Source organism: Lucilia cuprina, chromosome 3, assembly GCF_022045245.1.
Source record: "Lucilia cuprina isolate Lc7/37 chromosome 3, ASM2204524v1, whole genome shotgun sequence".
NCBI classification, from domain to species: domain Eukaryota; kingdom Metazoa; phylum Arthropoda; class Insecta; order Diptera; family Calliphoridae; genus Lucilia; species Lucilia cuprina.
In genome coordinates, this window is record NC_060951.1 from 3,722,249 (window position 1) to 3,745,355 (window position 23,107).

Here is a 23,107-nt window from a genome sequence, read left to right on the forward strand (position 1 = left end):
TTAACGTTTCGCACAATATCATTATTAACATAATAATGATGTTGTTTTTGTTGTTGTTTAATTTGTAGTGTTTTCTTTCTCTCTCTATCCTTGTTTCGATATTTTACATATTATTCGTATGCAGTTGTATTAGGGTAAATGAATGTATGTGTGAGTGTGTGTGTGCGAGTTTGTTTTGCCTGTGTGTATATGTTTTGAGCAGTTATTGTTGTTGTTGTTTTTGTTCACACAAAAATAAAACAAATTTTGTATTTTCGCCTTGGTTGGTTGTTTGGTCATTTAAACAGGACATTGAGTTTAGAATTAGACAGCGCGTGTTACAGAGCGGTTGGCATTTTTACAAGCTTTAAGAAGCGCCCTCTTCTTTTTTAACACTTTTTAGTTTTTTCCTTTAAAAACAAATTAAAACCAACACTTTCGGCTTAAACATTTTTGGCTTAAAAAACAAAATCAACAACAACCAAAATTTTTGGACATTTTATTAACAAAAAAAAAAAGAAAAATTTTTTAGTTTAAAAATTTACAAATTTTAAGTTTACAAAATTTTGCAAAACAATTTTTAAGTTTAAATTTTAAGTTTTATAAAAAAATAGTGCAAAAAACACAAAAAAATCAAAATTCAAAATTTGTTATACTTTTAAGTTACATTCATTTATTAAAAATTTATTATTTAAAAAAAAATATTTTATTTCAAAAAAAAAAAAAAATAAAATAATTAAAACTAACGCGCGGTTTATTTTAAAACGCTAAAAAAAACAGCAACAAAAAATTTAAATAAAAACCACAAAACTTTAAAAACAATTAAAACTAAATGGTAATTACAATTATTTAAAACAAATCTTATAAAAAAAGAAATAAATTGTGACAAAAGAAAACTGTAAAAGAATTTCAAAGATCATTTTAGAAAAAGAAGAAAATTAACAAAAAGAAAGAGAGAGAGACGATCTCAGCCTAACAAACAAAACTCAAACAAACCGTTGGATTTACTCTTTTAAACACTACACTGTTAGAAATTTTTTAAAACAAAATTTTATAAAATTTTCAAATAAAAGGAAAATTACTTTACAAACAAACAAAAACTTATAAAGTTTAAAAAAAGTTATAAAAAAATTTTAAAAATAAATTATATAAAATACTTTCATAAAAACTACAACAAATAAAAACAATAACAATTTGCAAATAATTAAAGAAAAATTTTAATAAATTAATTAAAAAAATATATTTTTCTTTAAATTGAGTTTTTTTTTTTTTCATAAAAATCTTGAGTTTTTGTTTCATTTTAAATCCTGTTTATATGTATTTGTATTCAGTGTTATGTGTGTGTGTTTGTGTCTTAAAAGAAATGTCTTTGAAAATTCTTAAATAAAAAAAATCCTTGTGAAAAAATGGCCTCTAAAACCAGTTTTTCTTATACATTCCAACAACTAGATTTGAGCAACAACATCACGCCAAACAAAAACTCCACAAACCAGAACTCGCAACAGCAGCAAGAAAATCTTCACTAAAATCGCTTTAAAACCCCTAAAGGATTTCACATATATAACAAACAGTTATAATCCCTTCAATATACCTTTCGGAACAGCAAACATCTGAAAACAATTAAATCCTTTTGTTAAACTGTAAAGAAACGCCACGCCACTCTATGTAGGCAGTATATGGCCACTTTAGCTACTGAAATGCCGCCGTTACATACGGCGGAAGCCCTGGCCGGGGTGTCTACGCCGGCCTCCTCTCAAACTGCCACCGCAACCGCAGCAGGAGTAGGAGCAACGGGGCCTTCAACAGCTGCCTCCAATACAGGCATAGATTCTACTCAAACTACCTCAACAGAAGCGGAGAATTCACACAATATTGTCTCCTCGAATACAACACAAACGAATAGCAATAATACCATTTCGGCGGCAGCTGATTCTTCAGATAATCAACCGGGCACTCCGCAACCACATTTAAATTCTTCCGGCGAGCAAAACCAACAGCAACAATCTGCAAGTGCTCATCATCCTTATGCTAATCATCATATGTATGCTAATAATCCAAATGCTGCGACCTCCAGTGCCGCCAATAGTCAACTCAATCAAATGTATAATCATCATATTTATGCACAATCCAATATGGACTTACAGCAGCAGCAACAACATCATCAACAGCAGCAACAGCAACAACAGCAATTGCAACAACCTTTAACACCTACTCATCAAAGTGGCTATCCTTCCTATCTTAATTCCTATGAACAATTCTATCAGCAGCAACAACAACAACAACAGCAGCAGCAACCTTCCCAAAATCCCTCACAATCCTCTAGCCAAACTTCGAATCCCCAACAAATGGATTTCATAAATTCCAACTCTAATTCCATGTATTCAGCTTCGGAATATAAGCAACAAACGGGAGTACGTTATCATCCCTACTTGCATACACCCACCTCGGGTATACCCTCGGTTAATTCCCAAAATTCCAATTCAAATAATGCGCTGGACGCTAATGTACAAACAGCGCCGGTAGTTTCCAGTGCTTCTTCTTCGGTCATGAGTCCGCGTGTGGTTAGCTCTACTAGTCCTTCCTCTTCCAGCCAACAAATGCATATAAGTGGTAGTGCCAGCAGTATAGGCAGCTTGAGTGCTGGTAATCCTAGTTCACCGAATTCGGCCGGTGGTACACCGCAGTGCAAAAAATGCGGCATAATGTGTACCAATGAAACGGAACTACAAGAACATATAGCTAATGTTCATGGTGCTTCTCCTTACGGCAGCAGTGGTTATGCCAGTTCTCCCTATATCAAAGAGGAAATGCAGCAGCAGACGCCACCCTCACAAACCCAACAGCAGCCACCTTCCGTCGGTCAACAACCCGCCTCTTCACAGGGTGGAAATCCTGGGGAAATTTTAGATTTAGATTCACAGAAAATGTTATATCCTCCAGTGCCGGGTTCCATACCACACATGATGCAGCATCAACCTTTGGCCAATACCGATCCTTTACATGGTTTACACAGCATGCAGCAAAGAGCCGGTCTAAACTCTTGGGATCAACAATCTCAGGAGGGATTGCCACCTTACTTGCAGCAGCAACAACCTCCTCAAACGAACACAGAATCCAAAAATCTTCCTCAACATTCACCCTACTATCAGCAATCACCCAAACAGTCGCCCTATCATGTTTCAAATAGTTCGAATAGCATGAAAACGGAATATCATCCTTTAATTAAAAATGAATATTCCTCAGATTCTCAACAATATCTATCGGATAAATCATTTGATCCTACACAACCTCAGCAACAACAGCAGCAACAACAAATGATGCCACCTGCGGTATCCTCCAGTCCGGCAGAGTTTCCCTCCACCACCACCGGAGGACCTCAGGATAATAGCCAACAGATGGTCAACAACTCGCAACAATTTAGGGCCGGTAATTTTGAGCCACCCTCTTCAAGTTCGACCACTATAAGTACAGGACCTTTAAGTGGCAAGGCTGCCAACTGGAAGTCCAATGAGGCCAGAAGACCTAAAACCTATAATTGCACCGCCTGCAATAAATGGTTTACCAGTTCGGGCCATTTGAAAAGACATTACAATACAACATTGCATAAAAATGCCGTCAAATCTAGTGGGCAACCCGATCCAGCTACATTACCCATTTCGGCTCATCATCATCCAGCCAGAGATCCCTCGGGTAAAAGCAGCCGTAGAGCCGCCGCAGCAGCTGCTGCCCAGGCTGCCAATAGCCAACAACAGCAGCAGCCGCCAAATCCAGTGCAACCGCCGGAACCGCCTAATAGTCCGCAGGATTATGGCGGGTCCCAGGTGGCAGCTGGTGGCTTAACGCCTTTGTCTCACTATGCTGCCACTCCCTCGCCCAATAGCATGTATGGGCAACAGCAGCAATATCAACATAATCAGTACATGCCCCAGGTACAATCCACGACAAGCGCTTCACCACAGCATGCTTCACCGATGACCAGCGGTCATCATTTACAACAGCAACAACACATGAATCAACAACAACAAACCGTAATGAACGGTCACCCAAACGCGTTAGCAGGCCCCTCCGTCCCAACCACTCAACAAACGCCAATGCCGTCCTCCCAAATGAGGGGCCTGCTGAACAACACATCATCCACCACAACAACAATGCATATAATAAAGAACGAACACATGGAGGCGGCAACCTTGGAGGAGGAACAACAGCAGCAGCAACAGGAGCAGCTGCAGGAGGAGGATCCGGAGGAAGCGGAACGCTACATAACGGACCCGGAAGAGGAGGTGGAAGAGTTGGGCTACCTCACGAGAGTGAAGGAGGAGGCATTAACGGAGACGGAACAGCAGCAGCACAACAACATGTACTCGCCAAAGGCCGACATGGAGGAATTGGCGGAGGAACAGCCATTGGCAGCGCCAGTTCACAGGGAAGTGGATCCCAATGTGGCACCCCTCCACAATCAATTAGCTCCTTATCATCTGGAGCAGCAACAGCCACAGCGGGCGGACATGGACATGGAGCGTCTCTATCACAACACCACGCCCAGCAGCAACAACATGCCAGTCCACTCGCCCCTTATTATCTCCCACCAACAATACCAGGAGCAACTGCAGCAGCAGCAGCAGCTGCCACCACACCAAATAGTGGCTCAGGACACCTATACCCTCACGCAAACCCCTCCGCCGCCGCTGCAGCAGCAGCAGCTGCCGCCTCATCACAGTATAATGGATCAACAGCCTTACATCAACATGCCTTTGGCTATCAACACGCAGCAGCCGCCCAACAGTATGCTGCTGCAGCAGCAGCCGGATACTACCATCCCCATGCCCAACACCATCCCCACCACGCCCACCACTATGGTCAATATGCTGGCGCCCAGCCACCACCACATGCCGCTGCCGCCGCAGCAGCATACGGAGCTGCAGCCGCTAGTCAATATGCAGCAGCAGCCGCTGGACACCAACAATACCAATACCCCGCACATGCTGCCGTCGCACATCACCACCAGCAACATCACCAACATGGCATCGTACCACCAACTGCAACAGCCGGGCTCGGTACTGCCACCGCTGGACCACACGCTGACCTATCCTCACACTATTATTGGTAATAGTTTGAGCAATACGGATGTCTTGACACTCGATGCCTATGGCAATTTGGTGACGGCTAATGGTCAACAGGTTATACAAACCAGTGATGGTCAATTGTTGCAATTGATTTCATCAGGCCCATCGGGAGGCACAACTTTGTATTCCACACAGTCGTACAATCCCTATATGGCGCAAAGATCACCTCAGGAAGGTGATTTACCACCTATGACACAACATTATCAACAGGAACCGACAACCACTACCTTAACTGTTTTGCCACCCTCCATGAGTTATTCACCCTCGAATGGTAACTCAAATTGCTCGGAACAGGAATATAAACCCTCACTAACGGAGGATTATATCAACAATAACTTCCAGGAGGAACAACAGCAGCAGCCACAACAGCAGCCATTGGAGAATAGAGCCAGTCCAAAGGAAACTACTACCTCAACCACCAGTACTACTAGTACTACTACATCCAACAAACGCAAACGTAATCCCAGCACTTCCAGTTCTATAGGAGCCAATAGCACCATGCTACCCAGTGGTCGCATCAAGTGTCTGCCCTGCGATAAGGAATTCACCAAAATCTGCTATCTCACCCAGCACAATAAAAGTTTCCATTCCGGTGAGTATCCTTTCCGTTGTCAAAAATGCGGCAAACGCTATCAATCCGAAGATGTTTATATCACCCATTTGGGTAAACACAAAACCACCGATAAGGCACACAAATGTGACATTTGTCCCAAACAATTTCATCATAAAACCGATCTACGGCGTCATATAGAAGCCATACATACGGGTAATAAACAGCATTCTTGTGATATTTGCGAAAAGAGTTTCTGTCGCAAAGATCATTTGCGCAAACATTTGGAAACACACAATCGACCCCGTTTAGTGGCCAAAAAGACCAATAGTAGAGCTAACAATAGTATAACCGCTGCCTTTGCTAAGGTTAATAAGAAATCCAAAGATTCAAACACCACCCAAATACCACTTAGTAGTCCTAGTTCTTTAGCGAATGCAGGAAATCAAAATCTTAATTCATTGCCATCGATGGCAGCACAAATGAATGAGACAAATTCCTTAAGTTCTGCTACCACTTCTACTCCTTCTCCCTTGACTCATCACATTGATGATGTAGCTGCCGATGATGAGGATTTGTTAGATGATGAATTAGATGAGTATGATAATCAGGAATTAGAGGATAATGAAGAGTACTTAACTATGGCCGAGTATGAGCAACAGATTCAGCAAATGCAAAGTGTTCAAGGACAATATTTAATGGGAAATAAACAGGTTTATCAAATGGTCGAACAGGAGTTACCCATGTATTAGGAGATCAATTTTAGATGGAAAAAAGAGAGGGATTTTGAAGGAGCTTTAGAGAGGGCGAAGAGTAGAGAAAGTTTTGTTTGACAGATAGTGAGTTTTGTTTGAGTTGAGTTGAGATGTTGTTAAACTGACAATTTTTTGTAACAAAAATATCCAGGACCATTAAAGTGACCAATTAGAAATCAATTTTGAAGACACAGATTTGTAAAAAGAGACAAAAAAGTTTAAACTTTTAAGCAAAAAGAGAAGGTTTCCTCCTACAAAGACTAAAAAAGTGATGAATATTGGAACACTTGAAAAGCTCTCTTTGGAATGAAAGAGATTTTGAAATAAAGATTCATTTGTACAGTATTAAGAGAGAAAGAGAATTGACAGATTTCTTTGGCAGTATGCAGCTTTAAAATTGGTCGAAATAAGTGAATTCTGTCTTTATTATATCAAACACAAAGCTTTAGAACAATGAACATCAAAGCTTAGAGAAAGCTTTTGTAGATATCTTTAAACTAAATAAGCATAATTGTAGCATAAAGAGAACTCTTTAAAAATTCTGTTGATTTAAAGAAAATAAAAAGCTTTTGGCAGATCAGGAAATGAAGCTTAATGAAAGCTTTTACTTATTTAATTAGAAAAAATAACATAACAAAGAAAATTTTGTTGTTAAACTAAAAGCTAAACGTTTCTAAAGTTTGCAGATGTTTGAGATTATTAAAAAAGTGAAAAGAAGAGAGCAAACGCTTAAGCAAATAGAGAGTAGTGAGAAAAGTTTAATTCTTCTATTGAAAACTGCTTTATTGTATAAAAAAACTTGAAAATTTGACAAGTTTTAAATAGAAAAATTAAACATTTTCAAACGAAAAAGTTTTGAAGAAAAATTTTTACAATAAAGTGAAATTTTTAAAAATTTAAAGATTTTTTTTTGCAAATTGTAAGAAATTTTTTAAAATTGAAATAAATTTTGTAAAATTGAAAGAAATTTTTTAAAATTGAAAGAAATTTTTTGAAATTAAGGAAATTTTTTTAATTGAGGAAATTTTTTTGAAATTTAAAGATTTTGTTTATTAAATTGAAAGAATTTTTTTTTTAAATCAAGGAAAATTTTCTTAAAATTGAAAGAAATTTTTTTTATATTGAAAGATTTTTTTTCAAATTAAAAAAAAATTGAAATTAAAGAAATTTTTTTTAAATTAAAAGAAATTTTATAAAATTGAAGAAATTTTTTTTTAAAATTGAAAGAATTTTTTTAAAATTGAAAGAAATTTTTTAAATTTGAAAGAAAATTTTTTTAAAAGTACAAGAAAATTTTGTAATTTATTTTTTTTTATAAATTGAATAAAATTTTTAATTTAAAAAATTTTTGAAATTGAAAGAATTTTTTTAATTAAAATTAGAAAGTTTATTTATAATGAAAAACAATTTAAAAAAAATATAAAAATTTAAAAAAGTTTAAAAAAATTTAAAAAAGTTAAAAAAAAATTAAAAAAGTTTAAAAAAATTAAAACAAAATTTTAAAATATTTTAAAAAATATTACAAAATTTCAAAAAATTAAAAAAATATAAAAATTAAAAAAAAAATATTTAAATTTTTAAAAATTTCTCTAAAAAAAATAATTTTTAAAATTAAAGAAATTTTGTATAAAATTGAAAAAAATCTTAGTTTAACAACATATTTCTAAAAAAATTCAAACTGAATTTTAACAAAACTTAAAAACTTCTTAACCCTTAAAAAGCCCTTTAAACTAGACTTGCCAATCAATTGTTATGAGGAAAATCAGGAAAAAACATTTTTTGTTTTTATAAGAAAAAAGTCAAACATATAGTGATACCAAAACTTAAACTATATCAGGGATTATTAGTGTTAATAATTACAAATAATATATATTTTTATTTTATATTTTTTTTAATTTAAAATTGTTTTAATTTTTATTTTTATGATTTTTTTTAACAAAACTCATTTTGTGTCATATATATATAAATATAAATTATAATTTATAAATTATAATTTTTTTAACATAAAAACCAACAAAAGTATTTTTTTGAAAAATTTTGTGTATTATTATTATTTTTTATTTTATTATTAATAATAAATTGTTATTAGTATTTTAAGTTAAACGAAAAGAAAAACTTCCTTTTTAGCAAACCACACTATTCCACTAGACTTAATTAATTAATTTAATTTGATTATAATTTTTTTCTTAATTCCTAAAAAATACTCTATTTTTTTTAAATTAACTAGCTATTGTTGTTTTAATTTTATTTAAGAAAAAAGAAATAAAAGACAAATTTAAAAAAAAAACTTAAAAAAAGTTCTATGAACTTTTTTTCTCTATTTTTTATTTTTTATATATAAAATTATATGTTTTATATTTTATTATTATTTTTTTATTTTAATTTTTGTATAATATTTTTCTTATATATTAATTTTTTATTATTATTTCTTTTAGTGTCTTATAATTTTATATATTAAAAAAAAAACAAAACAAAAAAATATTACTTTTAATTTTAAATTTACTTTAAAAAGTAGTTAAAAGAATGACCCCAAAAGAGAAAACAGAAAAAAGTATTTAACAAAAAAAAAATATGAAAAAATAAATTATTATTTTGTTTTAAAACAAGAATTGTTTTATTTGTGTTTTATTTATTTTCTTTAATTTTTTTTAATTTTTTTTTTATAATTTGAAAAAAAAAATCAAAAAAAATTTTTTTAAAAAAAAAAATTTTAAATTAATTTTCATCAAATTTAAATTAATAAAGTTTTGGGGATATTTTCTAAACCTATAGGATAAAAATCTTAGGACCACTTTTGTTATTAGTCTGAAATACAAAAAATTCTTACAAATTTCCTAAATGATAGAAAATTTTGCAAGAAACATTTAACTAAAGTTTAAACTAATCGATTAAGAACATCTTAAAGCATCAATCTTCAAAATTTTATTGAAATCGGTACAAAATTATAAACTACAGATCAAAAAACTTGAGGCCAGTGCTAATGTTAGACTCAAGATAATTGTTTCTAACAAAAATCTTAAATAGTGAAAAATTTTGCAAGAAACATTTAACTAAAGTTTAAACCAATGGTATAAGAACATTTTAAAGTATTAGTCTCCGAAATTTTATGCAAATCGGTTCAAAATTATAAACTACAGATCAAAAAACTTGAGCTCAGTGCTAATGTTAGGCCCATGATGATTGTTTTTAACAAAAATCTTAAATGGTGAAAAATTTTACAAGAAACAGTTAACTAAAGTTTGAACCAGTGAATAGAAAATACTATAAGGCATTGGTCTCCGAAATTTTATACAAATCGGTACAAAATTATAAACTACAGATCAAAAAACTTGAGGCCAGTGCTATTGTTACGCTCAAGATAATTGTTTCTAACAAAAATCTTAAATAATGGAAAATTTTGCAAGAAACAGTTAAATAAAGTTTAAACTAATAGGTTAACAACACTTTAGGGCTCCACTCTTCAAAATTCTATACAAATCGGTTCAAAATTTTAACCAACAGAGCAAAAATTATAAAGTCAAGATTGTTATTAGGACTAATGATAAATGTTTCTAACAAAAATCTTAAAAAATGAAAAATTTTGCAAGAACTATTTAACTAAAGTTTATACCAAGTTTATAACAACACTCTAGGCTATCAAACTTCAAATTTTGATACAAATCGGTACAAAATTATAAACTACAGGGCAAATAGAGCAAAACAAGTAGGACCAATGCTGTTATTAGACTGAAAATACAAATGTTTTTAACAAAAATCTTAAATTGTTAGAAATTTTGAAAGAATCATTTTACTTATTTTTAAACCAATGTGTTAACAACACTCTAGGCTATCAAACTTCAAATTTTGATACAAATCGGTTCAAAATTATAAACTACAGGGCAAATAGAGCAAAACTCGTAAGGCTAATGCTGTTATTAGACACAAAATACAAATGTTTTTAATAAAAATCTTAAATTGTTAGAAATTTTGCAAGAACCATTTAACTAAGGTTTAAACCAAGTGTTAGTAACAGTCTAGGGTATCAACCCTCAAAATTTTATACAAATCGGTTCAAAATTATAACCTTTAAAACAAAAACAAAAGAGTTGTAATTCAAAAACTATATAATTAAAGAAATTAAGCAAAAAATCAGCGTTACAAGATAATTTTCTTTAAAAAACTTTTAACTAAAGCTATAATCTAGGATTCATTGACACTCTTAAGGGCCTAGCCCTTAAAATTCCCTTACATATCTGTTCAAAATTGTTAACATGAGAGCAAAATAGAAAAATTTTGAAATTTTTCTTATTGAAAAAAATGTTTCTTCATAAAAACGGGTTTGGTTTAAACTTTTGTTAGAAACAATTAACTGTGGTTTTAATCTACGGATAAACAAGACTTTAGTAAATCATTTCCCGAAATTTTATTAATATCGGGTCATAGTTAAAGCTGGCAGAGTAAATTGAAAAACTATTAATTTAGCAAATTTTCTTACTGAAGAGTAAAGTGTCTTCATACAATTGGTGTTTGTGAAAACTTTTGTGGGAAAAGTTTAACTAATATCATAATCTATGGATTAAGAAGACTTAAGTGAATCACTTCCCGAAATTTTATTAAAATCGGAACAAAATTGTTGTCTGTAGAGCTAAACGAAAAGTGAAGAATTTTGAAAATTTTCTTTTTAAATTAAATGGTTTCTCCATACATTATCCGTTAGGGAAAAGTTTTGTTAGAAAAATTTAACTGAAGTTTTAATTTCTGGATTAAGAAGACTTAAGTGGATAACTTCCCGAAATTTTATTAAAATCAGAACAAAATAGTAGCTTATAGAGTAAAACGAGAAGCGAAAAATTTTGAAATTTAAAAAAAAAGAAATGGTGTCTCCACACAACAGCCGTTAGTAAAAACTTTTGTAAGAAAAGTTTAACTGATGTTTTAATTTCTGGATTAAGTAGACTTAAGTGGATAACTTCTCGAAATTTTATTAAAATCGGAAAAAATTGTAGCTTCTAGAGCAAAGCAAGAAGCGACAAATTTTGAAATTTTTATTAAAAAAGGAAATGGTGTCTCCACACAATAGCCTCTAGTGAAAACTTTTATAAGAAAAGTTTAACTAAAGTTGAAATCTATGGATTAAGTAGACTTACGTGGACCTCTTCCCGAAATTTGTATTAAAATTGGATCAAAACTGTTACCTACAGAGTAAAACAAAAAGAGAAAAATTTTGAAAATTTTCTTCAAAAGAAAATTGTGTCTTCTTTAATTGGCCGGTAGTGAAATTTTTTGTGAGAAAAGTTTAACTAGAATTTTAATCTATGGATTAGTAAGACTTAAGTGGATCATTAAGTGGAAAATTCATTATAATCGGAATAAAATTGTAGCTTCTAGAGTAAAACGAAAAGCGAATAATTTTTAAATTTTTTTTAAAAAATGAAAAGGGGTCTCCACTCTGAAGACGTTAGTGAAAACTTTTGTAAGAAAAGTTTAACTGAAGTTTAAATCTATGGATTAGCAAGACTTTAGTGGACCACTCCCCAAAATTTTATAGAAATCGGATAGAAATTATGGCGTTTAGAGTCATAACTAAAGAGATAACTTTTTTTAAATAATATGTTAAACTCTCAGATCTGAATTTTTCACAAAAAAGAAACTTTTTTCTATAATCTTTTAAATTTTTAATTGAAAAATGTACGATAAAGGGACTTCGTTTACTCTAAAGAACATCCTTTTAAGTTTGTTCTCTTAAATCTAAAGCAAATTACTTAATAGAGCAAATACTCTGTACAAATTTTTATTTTGTATAAAAATATTTCCGATGACAATCAATCATGTCTTCTACTATTTATCAAATTAGATAGATCATTATGTTGTGATCATCATGACGATCGCAATTCCTAATTCCTTATCTTTTTTTCCCCTGAGTTTGAAATCAAACAAACAAACAATAAAAATTATACTATAACTGCAATTCAAGTGTTTATCAAGGACTTTCCTCAAGTTCTTACAAAAGGCTCTTTTTCTTAAGATTGTTCTTAAAGATTCTTTAAAAATAATAATAATATTTTTCAAAAAAAAATACTTTTTCTTTCAAGAGGAAGAATTTTGTATTTCATTAGAGAACAATATACAATTTGGGGATGTTTTAAAATTCGTTATAGATACTGATACATTCACATACACTGTCTTAGGTTTCTTTTGAAATACACAGATATAAATTTTGTTTTTTTTTTTTATAATATAACTATCATAACACATTAGTTTGTTGTTGTTGTTTTATTGTTTTTTTTTTAAGAATACAATCAACAACAAACTACTACTATTCTTTAGTTTCTTTATAAAAGTAAACGTCGTATTCATAATGTATTCAATATTATGTGTGTTGAAATGAAATGCAAGAGTTTGGCATCTTGAGAGATGCCATTTAAAGGGGTAGAATAGTTTTTGGGAATCAATGACTAGACTAAAGACTAAACTATAGCATACCATAGTCTAGTCTATAGACTACTATAGTCTAATCTATAGTCTAGTCTATAGTCTAGTTAATAGTTTAGTCTATAGTCTAGTCTATAGTCTAGTCAAGAGTCTAGTCTGTAGTCTAGTCTATAGTTTAGTCTATAGTCTAGTCAATAGTTTAGTCTATAGTCTAGTCTATAGTCTAGTTTATAGTCTAGTCTATAGTCTAGTCTATAGTCTAGTCTATAGTCTAGTCTATAGTCTAGTCTATAGTCTAGTCTATAGTCTAGTCTATAGTCTAGTCTGTAGTCTAGTCAATAGTCTAGTCTATAGTCTAGTCTATAGTCTAGTCTATAGTATAGTCAATAGTCTAGTCTATAGTCTAGTTAATAGTCTATAGTCTAGTTAATAGTTTATAGTCTAGTCTATAGTCTACTCTATAGTCTAGCCTATAGTCCAGTCTATACTACTTTCTTTAAGTAATTTTTGGCGATTTCCTTAAACAACTTTAGGAATTTCTGATCCGTCTACTCCCTTAACATTACTAAGCCAAATTCATTCCGACAGACAGACACTAACAACATTTAATACCAACAGCAACAACAACAATAGAAGACAGTTGTTGCGCACAATCAACAGAATTTCTTTTGTGAGTAAGAGAATGCAAAAGTATATGTTTAACGCACACACACACACACTTACATCCCTAACAATTAAATGCCTTGGAAGAAGATCTTCCTAAATAAAAAACAACAACACTGGAACACATCATTCCCATACATACACTTAATGCTCTTTTTTTCTAAAAGGAATACGAAAGAAAACCGGTTTTTTCAAAAAACAATAACAACAGCAAACTGTTGGTTTGTTATTGCTGCTGTGTGTGTTCGGAAATTTTCGGCAAAAATATGTATGTTTATGTTATTAAAAAAGGAGCCTTGTGTTTTTGTTGTTGTTGTTGTTATTGCTAGAGTGTGCATGAGTGTTTTCTTTAAATGTTGTTGTTTTTGTTGTTGCTTTGAGCCAGCAAGGAGTGTAGTTTTTTGTGAGTATTTTAAGGTGGTTGTTTGTTTGTTATTGTATGTATGCGTGTGTGTTTGTTCATGAGTGTTAAGAATTGTTGTTGTTGCCGGTGAAAGAAAAAAATCCAGGTAAAAATTTTATTTCGTTTTTTTTTCTCATATAAACGTTGTTGTTGTTTTATGAAATCTTCTTCTTTTTCTATTTATTTATTTTGTGTTGTTTGTTGGTTGCTCATGCTGCTGCTGTTGTTGTTGTGTGATCTTAATGTTTTTTCTTTCCAATTTTGGTTTGTCTTCTTCTTGATGACAGAATCTTCGTGATCTTTAGAATTTTAAGAAATTTAGGTTTTTTGGCTAAAAATTTTGAGTACTAAAGAGTTTAGTACTAAAATTGTTTTAGTTTCTAAATGATTTTATTACTAAAATATTTAGTACTAAGGGAGTTAGTAATATAGACTTATTTAGTACTTAAGTACTTAGTTGAAAAGTATTTAGTACCAACTTAGTATTAAAATTCGTTTTTATAAAGTACTAAAGAATTTAGTACTGTTGCATTAAGATCCTAAGCAATAAGTACTAAACCATTAAGTTCCAATGGATTTTTGTTAAGAAAAACACTAAAGTACTTTTCTAAGAAATGTTCATTAGTTCTTTTTTAATAAGGGGTACTTTTTTAGTACTTTTCTTTAAAAATTATTAATTTTTGAAGAATTTTTTTTCAAACTTTTCTTAAATTTTTTTAAGTTTGGTACTTTTTCTTCCCGTCCAAAAATTGGTACTATTTTTCGAAAAATTTTCTTTATAAAATATCATTCTCCTCGTTGCTTTTGGCTCTTAAGTTTTGGTATTGTCTTGTCATGATTTCAGTTTTTTTGTACTTTTTTATGTTTTCCTTAAACTAACAGTGATTCATAGTTTTGCTAATGTTGTTGTTGTAAGATTTTGTTAAATTGTTGTTGTCTTCTTGGCAAGAAATTTTGTTGAAGTTTTGAAAACAAAAAATGTTAAAAAAACATAAGTTGCCAAAGTAAATATTAAGCTTTTTTCAAAGGAATAACAACACCAACTAAGGGAAAGGGGTAAAACATCAGAAAAGTACTTTTTGCTAAAAGGTACTTTTTTAAAAAGGTACTTTTTGTGAAGTAGTACTTTTTTGTGAAGATATTTAAGTACTTTTTGAAGTGTGCTGCTTTTTAAGAAATTTCCCAAAATTTAAAAACAATTTTTTTCTTTTTCGTTAACAGGATGGAAGGAAAAAGTACTTTTTTTGAAAAAAGTACTAAACTGCTTATATGAAAAAGTACTTTCTATAAAAAAGAACCTTTTAGAGAAGATATTTAAGTAGTTTTTGGAAGGTATTGCTTTTTAAGAAATTTCCCAAAATTTAAAAACAATTTTTTTCCTTTTTGTTAAGAGGATGGAGGGAAAAAGTACTTCTTTTGAAAAAAGTACTAAACTGCTTATATGAAAAAGTACTTTTTGGAAAATAGTACCTATTAGTGAAGATATTTAAGTACTTTTTGGAAGGTATTGCTTTTTAAGAAATTTCCCAAAATTTAAAAACAATTTTTTTCCTTTTTGTTAAGAGGATGGGAGGAAAAAGTACTTCTTTTGAAAAAAGTACTAAACTGCTTATATGAAAATGTACTTTTTAGAAAATAGTACCTATTAGTGAAGATATTTAAGAACTTTTAGGAGGGTGTTACTTTTTAAGAAATTTCCCAAAATGTAAAAACAATTTTTTTCCTTTTTGTTAAGAGGATGAAAGGAAAAAGTACTTTATTTTGAGAAAAGTACTAAACTGCTTATATGAAAAAGTACTTTTTGGAAAATAGTACCTTTTAGTGCAGCTTTTTAAGTATTTTTGGAGGGGTTACTTTTTTAAAAATTTTCAAAAATTTTTTGAACAAATTTGTTCATTTTATTAAGAGAAAGGAAAGATAAAGTACTTTTCTGAAAAATAGTATTAAACAGCTTTTAAGAAAAAGTATTTTCTTAGGAAATAGTACCTTTTAGTGAAGCTATTTAAGTACTTTTTGTAAGTTGTTACTTTTTAAGAAATTTCCAAAAACTTTTCAAACAAATTTGTTCATTTTATTAGAGAACGAAAGGAAAAAGTACTTTTCTGCAAAAAAGTACTAAATAACTTTTATGCAATAAGTACTTTTTTAGAAAAAAATAGCTTTTATGAATAACTTTAAAGTACTTTTAATGAAAACCAGCTTTTTGTGTTAAAAAATTATGTTTGATGTGGGTGAATGTGTAGTATAGTCGGTCTCATTTAAGCTTTTAGTTCTTCTGAAATCGTGCTTTTAAACATATATATTCTCCTATAAGACCATGATTTTGTATAAATTTTTAAAATATATTTATATACATGATGATTTCTTTATGTATTTGTAAGATATTTTGGCAAATAAAACAACAAAAACAAAGCCATATAAAATTTTTTTTTAAACAATCTTCCTTTTGCAAACAACTCTTATTTACTATGACAATATGTACATAATATGTATAGGAATATATATTCTTGTTTTTGTTGTTGTTGCTTCATCTGTTCCATTTACTATTATAAAATATTTTTGTTTTTGTTTTTTTTTTTTGTCTTCTTAATTTAGTTGGCATTTGGTTTCCGTTCCTTCTGTTCGTATTTGAAATTTTCAATATCAAATGTTTTCTATAAATCTTTTTGTTAAAGTTTAACAAAAGGATCTAACTGTTGTTTGTTGCTTAAAAAGAGGCTTTATTTTAGTTATTGTAGATTTATTGGGGGGACAATTTTGAAAGAATTTTAAACTAGATTTCTAAAGACAAGTGGAGGATTTTGAGAATTTTCTATAAGATTTGTTTTAAATCTTTGTAAAACTGTTAGATTTGTGAAGTTAAAAAGGAGTCTTTTTGAGTTTTACGCTTAAACTTTCAACTAAGTTTAGTTAAACTTTTGTATAATGAGTACTTAAACTCGAGAAGGTTAACTAAACAGGGATTTAAGGAGAAATAGGCTTTTAAAACTTTAGAGCTTAACCTTGGTTAAGCTTAAACTAGGTTTAATTAAACTCTAACATGAAGTTTACTAAACCCTCGAATGTTTAAACGTTTATCTAGGATTAGTTAAACTAAAAACTAAACTGGGTTTTAGGGAAAACAATCTTTTTTATCTTTAAGGTTTAACTTTACTTTATATCTACTTAAAACTAGGTTTAAGTAAACTTAAAAATGAAGTTTATCAAACCCTAGAATGTTGAAACTTTAATCTAGGTTTGGTAAAACTTAAGAACAACAACTACTAAACCCTAGACTGATAACTAAACTGAGTTTTAGTGAAAACAATGTTTTCTTATCTTTAAAGTTTAACATTGCTGTATATCTACTTTAATTTAGGTTTAATTTAACTTTAATATGAAGTTTATTAAACCCTCGAATGTTTAAACTTTTATCTAGATTAGTTAAACTTAACAATAGCGACAACTAAACCCAATTATGTTGGCTAAACTGGGTTTTAGTGAAAGCAATGTTTTCTTATCTTTAAAGATTAATTTTGCTTTATGTCTATTTTAATCTAGGTTTAATGAAACTTTAGTATAACGTTTAAACTTTAGTACAAAGTTTATTAAACCCTAGAATGATTAAACATTAATCTGGGTTTAGTTAAACTTAAGAATAACAACTACTAAACCCTATAATGTTGACTAAACTGGGTTTAATTAAAAAAAGTGTTTTGTTTTATTTAAAGTTAAACGTTGCTTTATAGCTACTTTAAACTAAATTTAAATAATCTTTAATATGAAGTTAAATAAACCCTAGAATGTTTAAACTTTAAACTAGGTTTAGTTTAACCTAACAATAGCGACTACTAAACCCTAAATGTTAACTAAACTGAGGTTTAAAAAGCAACAGCTTTTCTTGACTTTTTCCCTTAAACCATTCATTATTTCTACTTTAAACTAGATTTAATTAAACTTTAATCTAAAGTTTACTTAACCCCCAGAATGTTTACCAAACTTTGTCTTATATAAAACTGATTTATCTTCAGTTTAACTTAAATCTTTTCTACAAAAGCAAATTACAATTTAAAGAAACTTTCAAATTAACATTACAAACAAATGTATTGAAAACCTTAGTTACAAAGTTAAAACCTGGTTTAGTTAAACCTTAATATTTTAAGCTAAACTTTGACTCCATAAACTTTTCTAATAACACCAAAATAAGCCGAATATTGCTCTACAAATTACACAATTTTCATTCATTATGAATTTCTAATCATTTTAAAAGAAATCTGTAAAATAAGACCAATATAACAACAACAACGACGACATACATTTGTCCTAATTTCCTCAAAAAAAATTTCTATGGAATTTTTCAAGAAACCGAAAAAATCTACAAAAAAAAAACAAATCAAACCGTAAACTTGAAAAAAACAGACCCCAAAATAAACAAAATCATACAATTTTTACCAAAGGAATGTTACGAATATAAAATAAGTAACAAATAAAATGAACGAAAAAAACAAACTTTAAAAGGCGCGCAAGCGCCCCATCTTATATCATTATGCCTGCCTGCAGTTGGACACACACGCAACTTATAATGAAGACGGCAAACGATGAATATTTAATTTTTTAAAGCTTAAAATCTTCTCCATTTTAAAGCGAAATATTAAGAAATCATAAAGAAAACACAAGAAATTAATTAAAATTTAATAGAAAACAAATTTCGAAAAAAGTAGTATTTTTTAAAAAAAGTAGTATTTTTGAAAAAAGGTAGTATTTTATCAGAAATGTTATTTTTGGCTTAAACTAAAGCATAATTTCTTAAATATAACAAAAATTTCAAGAAATATTACTTATTAAAAAAAGTAGTATTTTTTAAAAAAGTAGTATTTCTTAAAAAAATTATGGATTTTTACAAAAAAATCTAAACATTTACTTAGAACACTAATGTTTAAACAAAATTCTAAGAAAAATTTCAAAAATTACAAACTTTTAAAAAATAGTAGTAAAAATACTACTGTTTTAAAAAGTAATATTTAGCCAAGAAATTGCATTAAGATAGCATCAACTCTTTATTTAGAAATAGTTCATAAATTTTTCAACGATTTTACAAACATTTTTAAATAGTAGTAGAAATACTACTATTTTAAAAAGTTCCATTTTACATTAAATTCGCTCAGTGAGCTTAAGAAACAGTTTTCTCTTAATTTCTATAATTTCTGCAATGAGTTTTAGCTAATTTTGGGAAAATTTTTAAATAGTAGTAGAAATACTACTTTTCTTAAATGTACAAGAATTTCGAAATTTCGATTTTTGTATAAAATTTAACTAGAAAAGTTAAAAAAAGAAAGTTTCCTAAAAAATTTTATAATTTTTACAACATTTTTTCAATATTTTTGGACTGTTTTCAAATAGTAGTAGAAATAGTACTTTTTTAAAATGCTCCATTTTATATAAAACTTAAATAGAAAAGTTAAGAAAAGGTTTCCTAAAAATTTCTTTAATTTTTACAATATTTTTTAGCATTTTTTTTGACAATTTGTAAATAGTAGTAGAAATACTACTTTTTTAAAAAAGTTGCATTTTGTAAAAAATTTAACTAGAAAAGTTAAGAAAAGGTTTCCTAAAAATTTCTTTAATTTTTAAAATATATTTTTTAAGTTTTTGAACAGTTTTCAAATAGTAGTAGAAATACTACTTTTTTAAAAATGTTACATTTTGTATAAAATTTAAAGGGAAAAGATAAGAAAAAGTTTCCTATAAATTTATATAATTTAAGAATATTTTTTTGTAGTTTTTTGTTCAATTTTCAAATAGTAGTAGATATACTACTTTTTTAAAAAAACTTGCATTTTGTAAAAAATTTAACTAGAAAAGTTAAGAAAAGGTTTCCTAAAAATTTATATAATTTTTACAATATTTTTTTGCAATTTTTTGGACATTTTGTAAATAGTAGTAGAAATACTACTTTTTTTTAAAAAGTGAAATTTTGCATAAAATTAAATTTTTAAGGTTAAGAATAGTCTTTGTATAAATTTATATGGTGTTTACAATATTTTTTGGACAAATTTTCAAATAGTAGTAGAAATACTACTTTTTTTAAAAAGAGAAATTTTGCTTGAAATTTAATTAGTAAGGTTTAAAAAAGGTCTTCTATTAAATTCTATTACTTGTAAAATGATTTTATGTAATTTTTTGGACAATTTAAAAAAAAGTAGTAGAAATACTACTTTTTTAAAAAGTGTTATTTTATTTAAAAATGAAGTTATAAAATTGAGAAAATGGTTTCTGTAAATTTCTTAATAGTTAACAATGATTTTGAGACATTTTTGAAATAGTAGTAGAAATACTACTTTTTTGAAAAATAGTAAAATTTTTGTTAAATTTTCTTTTGAAAGGTAGAGTTTAGTAATTATAAGAATTTGTATGAGTTTTTTTTTAATTTTTGTTTAAGTAGTAGTTAAAATACTACTTTTTTAACGCTTTCATTGTGTTTTTGTTTATGTTTTGTTTCTGCTGCTTTTATAGCTTTAATAAACAGCTTAAGATAAATACTACAAGATATTAAAAGTTTGAAAAAAAATTTACTCATAGTTCCGCTAAATTCTGTTGGTTTCTACTCGTTTTCCCTTAAGATGATGCATTCAAACACAACAACCAACGATATGGATCTTAAAATTGTATAAAAATTTACAAAAAAACTAAAAAAAAAAATTATGAGATTTATTAAATCATAAAAATTAAGGTAACAACAACATCATACATTATAAATAATAACAACAATAAAAACTAACAGCTGTTTTAAATGATTAAAACAAAGAGTTTTTTTTTTTGTAATTAAGTCAAGGTATCAATTGTTTGATTTAGTTATAAACTCAAATACAGGGTGTTGGTGTTTAAAAGAAGAAACACAAAGAAAAATTTTCTTTATTTTAATAACAAAATTGTTAACAAATTATATTAATTATAGCTGAAACAGAGTTATTAACCTCTTTATTTATTTTTTTATCGATTAACAATAATTTTCATTCAAATTTCAATTTTATTACTTTGAGAATTTCTTAAGAAATTCACACGCTATTTAAACATAAAGTTTTGTTTCTAACAACAATTTTCAAGAGAAGCTGCTAAGCTATAAACTTAATACGGGAAACAATCGGTTTAAGATTCAATTTCATTTTAAACCTAAAACGGTAAAAAGGGTAGTAAAAAGCTTACAAAACTGAAATATTTGAACCATTTTTTTTGTTAATTTTAAGCTTAAATTAATTTTACTTTACAAAAAATTAAAAATTTCTACAAATATCTCACTTTTTAAAAAAAGTAGTAGAAATACTACTATTTTTAAAATCTAAAAAATTAACCTAAAACCTATTCCTAACTCATTTACCAAAGAAATGCTATTTTCTAAACAAATTTTGAAATTTTTAAAAAAAGTAGTAGAAAATACTACTTTTTTTAAACTGTCAAAATTCACATAAAAAGCTTAAATTTACATTAATATTCAAATTTTTATGCAAAAAACAGCAAAATTCCCAACAAATTGTACTTTTTTAAATAGTAGTATATTTACTACTATTTTAAAAACTTTCTAAAATATACTAAAAATCATTGTTAAGCTTAGAGAAGTTTACACAAAACATTTTCGTTACCTCGCTTTTGAAATTTACCGAAAATAAGCTCTTTTGAAAAGAGTAGTATTTCTACTACTATTTTGAAATTGTCCAACAAATTGCTAAAAACATTGTAAACATTTTAGAAATTAAGAAAAAAAACTTTTTTTTTTAAACTTAGTATCTAAATTCTATATAAATTATGGTTTTTAAAAAGTAGTATTTCTACTACTATTTTCAAATTGTCCAAAATTTGCTAAAAATGATTTTTAAGTTTATAGAAATTTACAGAAAACCTTTTTTTAAACTTGCTAGTTAAATATTATGCAAAATTTGACTTTTTTAAAAAGTAGTATTTCTACTACTATTTTAAAATCTTCCAAAAATATGCTTAAAATAAATCTAAAAGTTATAGAAATTTCTAAAAACTTTTTTCTTTACTTTGCTACTAAATTTTATATAATTAAGCTTTTTTTGAAAAAGTAGTATTTCTACTGCTATTTTAATATTGTCCATAAATTGCACAAAATGTTTCTTAAAGCTATAAAAATGTCCAAAAACCTTTTTCTTAACTTTACTACTTAAATTTTAAATAATAAAGCACTTTTTCTAAAAAGTAGTATTTCTACTACTATTTCAAAATCTTACAAAAATATGCTAAAAATTAATCTAAAAGTTGTAGAAATTTCCAAAAATCTTTTTCTTATATTTACTACTTAAATTTTATATAAAAAATCACTTTTTTAAAAAGTAGTATTTCTACTACTATTTTAACATTGTCCAAAAATTGCACAAAATGGTTCTTAAAGCTGTAAAATTTTCTAAAAATCTTTTTCTTAACTTTACTACTTAAATTTTATATAATAAAGCACTTTTTTAAAAAAAAGTAGTATTTCTACTACTATTTCAAAATATGCTTAAAATCATTTTTAAAGTTATAGAAATGTCTAAAAATCTTATTCTTCGCCTTACCACTTAAGTTTTATATAAAAAATCACTTTTTTAAAAAAGTAGTATTTCTACTACTATTTTAAAAATGTACAAAAAAAAGCTAAAAATATTGTAAATTTTATAGAAATTTAAAGAAAACTTGTTCCTAGTCTTTATTTGAAACGCAATCACGCTTTTAAAAAAATAGTAGTATTTCTACTACTTTTTTAAAATCTTCAACATTTTTACCAAAAATCATTTAATAGATAATAGCAATTTATAGAAATAATTTTCCTTGCTATACTTTTTAAATTTTAAGTTAAAAAAGCTTTGTTCTAAAAAAAGTAGTATATCTACTACTATTTCTAAATTGTTCGAAAGTTTTTTTTTTGTTTTAAATCATTTAACAAGTTAAAAATAATTTATAAAAAAACGTTTTCTTATGATTAGTTTTTAAATTTTATATAAATTAGGACTTTTAAAAAAGTAGTATTTTTTACTACTATTTTAAATTTTGTCAAAAAAAATTGCTAAAAATGTGTGTAAAAATTAAAAAAATCACACAAAAAGTTCTTATAATGTTAAGAAATAAATTTATTGCAAATTTACAACTTTTTAAAAAAAGTAGTATTTCTACTACTTTTTTAAAAATTTTCAAAAAACCTAGAAAATTTTTTTCGAAGCATTCTCTATTATAAGAAAAACCAAAATTTTTG

General features: G+C 28.1%; 1 protein-coding gene across 2 annotated transcripts in view; it reads left to right on the forward strand.

Annotated features, from left to right (window-relative positions):
- Positions 1–753: 753 nt before the first annotated feature.
- The window catches only part of LOC111682589 (putative uncharacterized protein DDB_G0271606), a 30,430-nt gene continuing 8,076 nt past the window's right edge, over positions 754–23,107 (forward strand). Inside the window, exons 1-2 of one of the 2 annotated variants that reach the window (XM_046946179.1) lie at positions 754–814; positions 1,429–6,596. In XM_046946179.1, coding sequence (XP_046802135.1) covers positions 1,656–6,404 — 4,749 coding nt within the window. In that variant the 5' untranslated portion in view covers positions 754–814; positions 1,429–1,655 and the 3' untranslated portion in view covers positions 6,405–6,596. Of the gene's footprint in view, positions 815–1,282; positions 6,597–23,107 lie in introns of those variants that run through there. The other variant, XM_046946180.1, reaches the window with a different exon arrangement.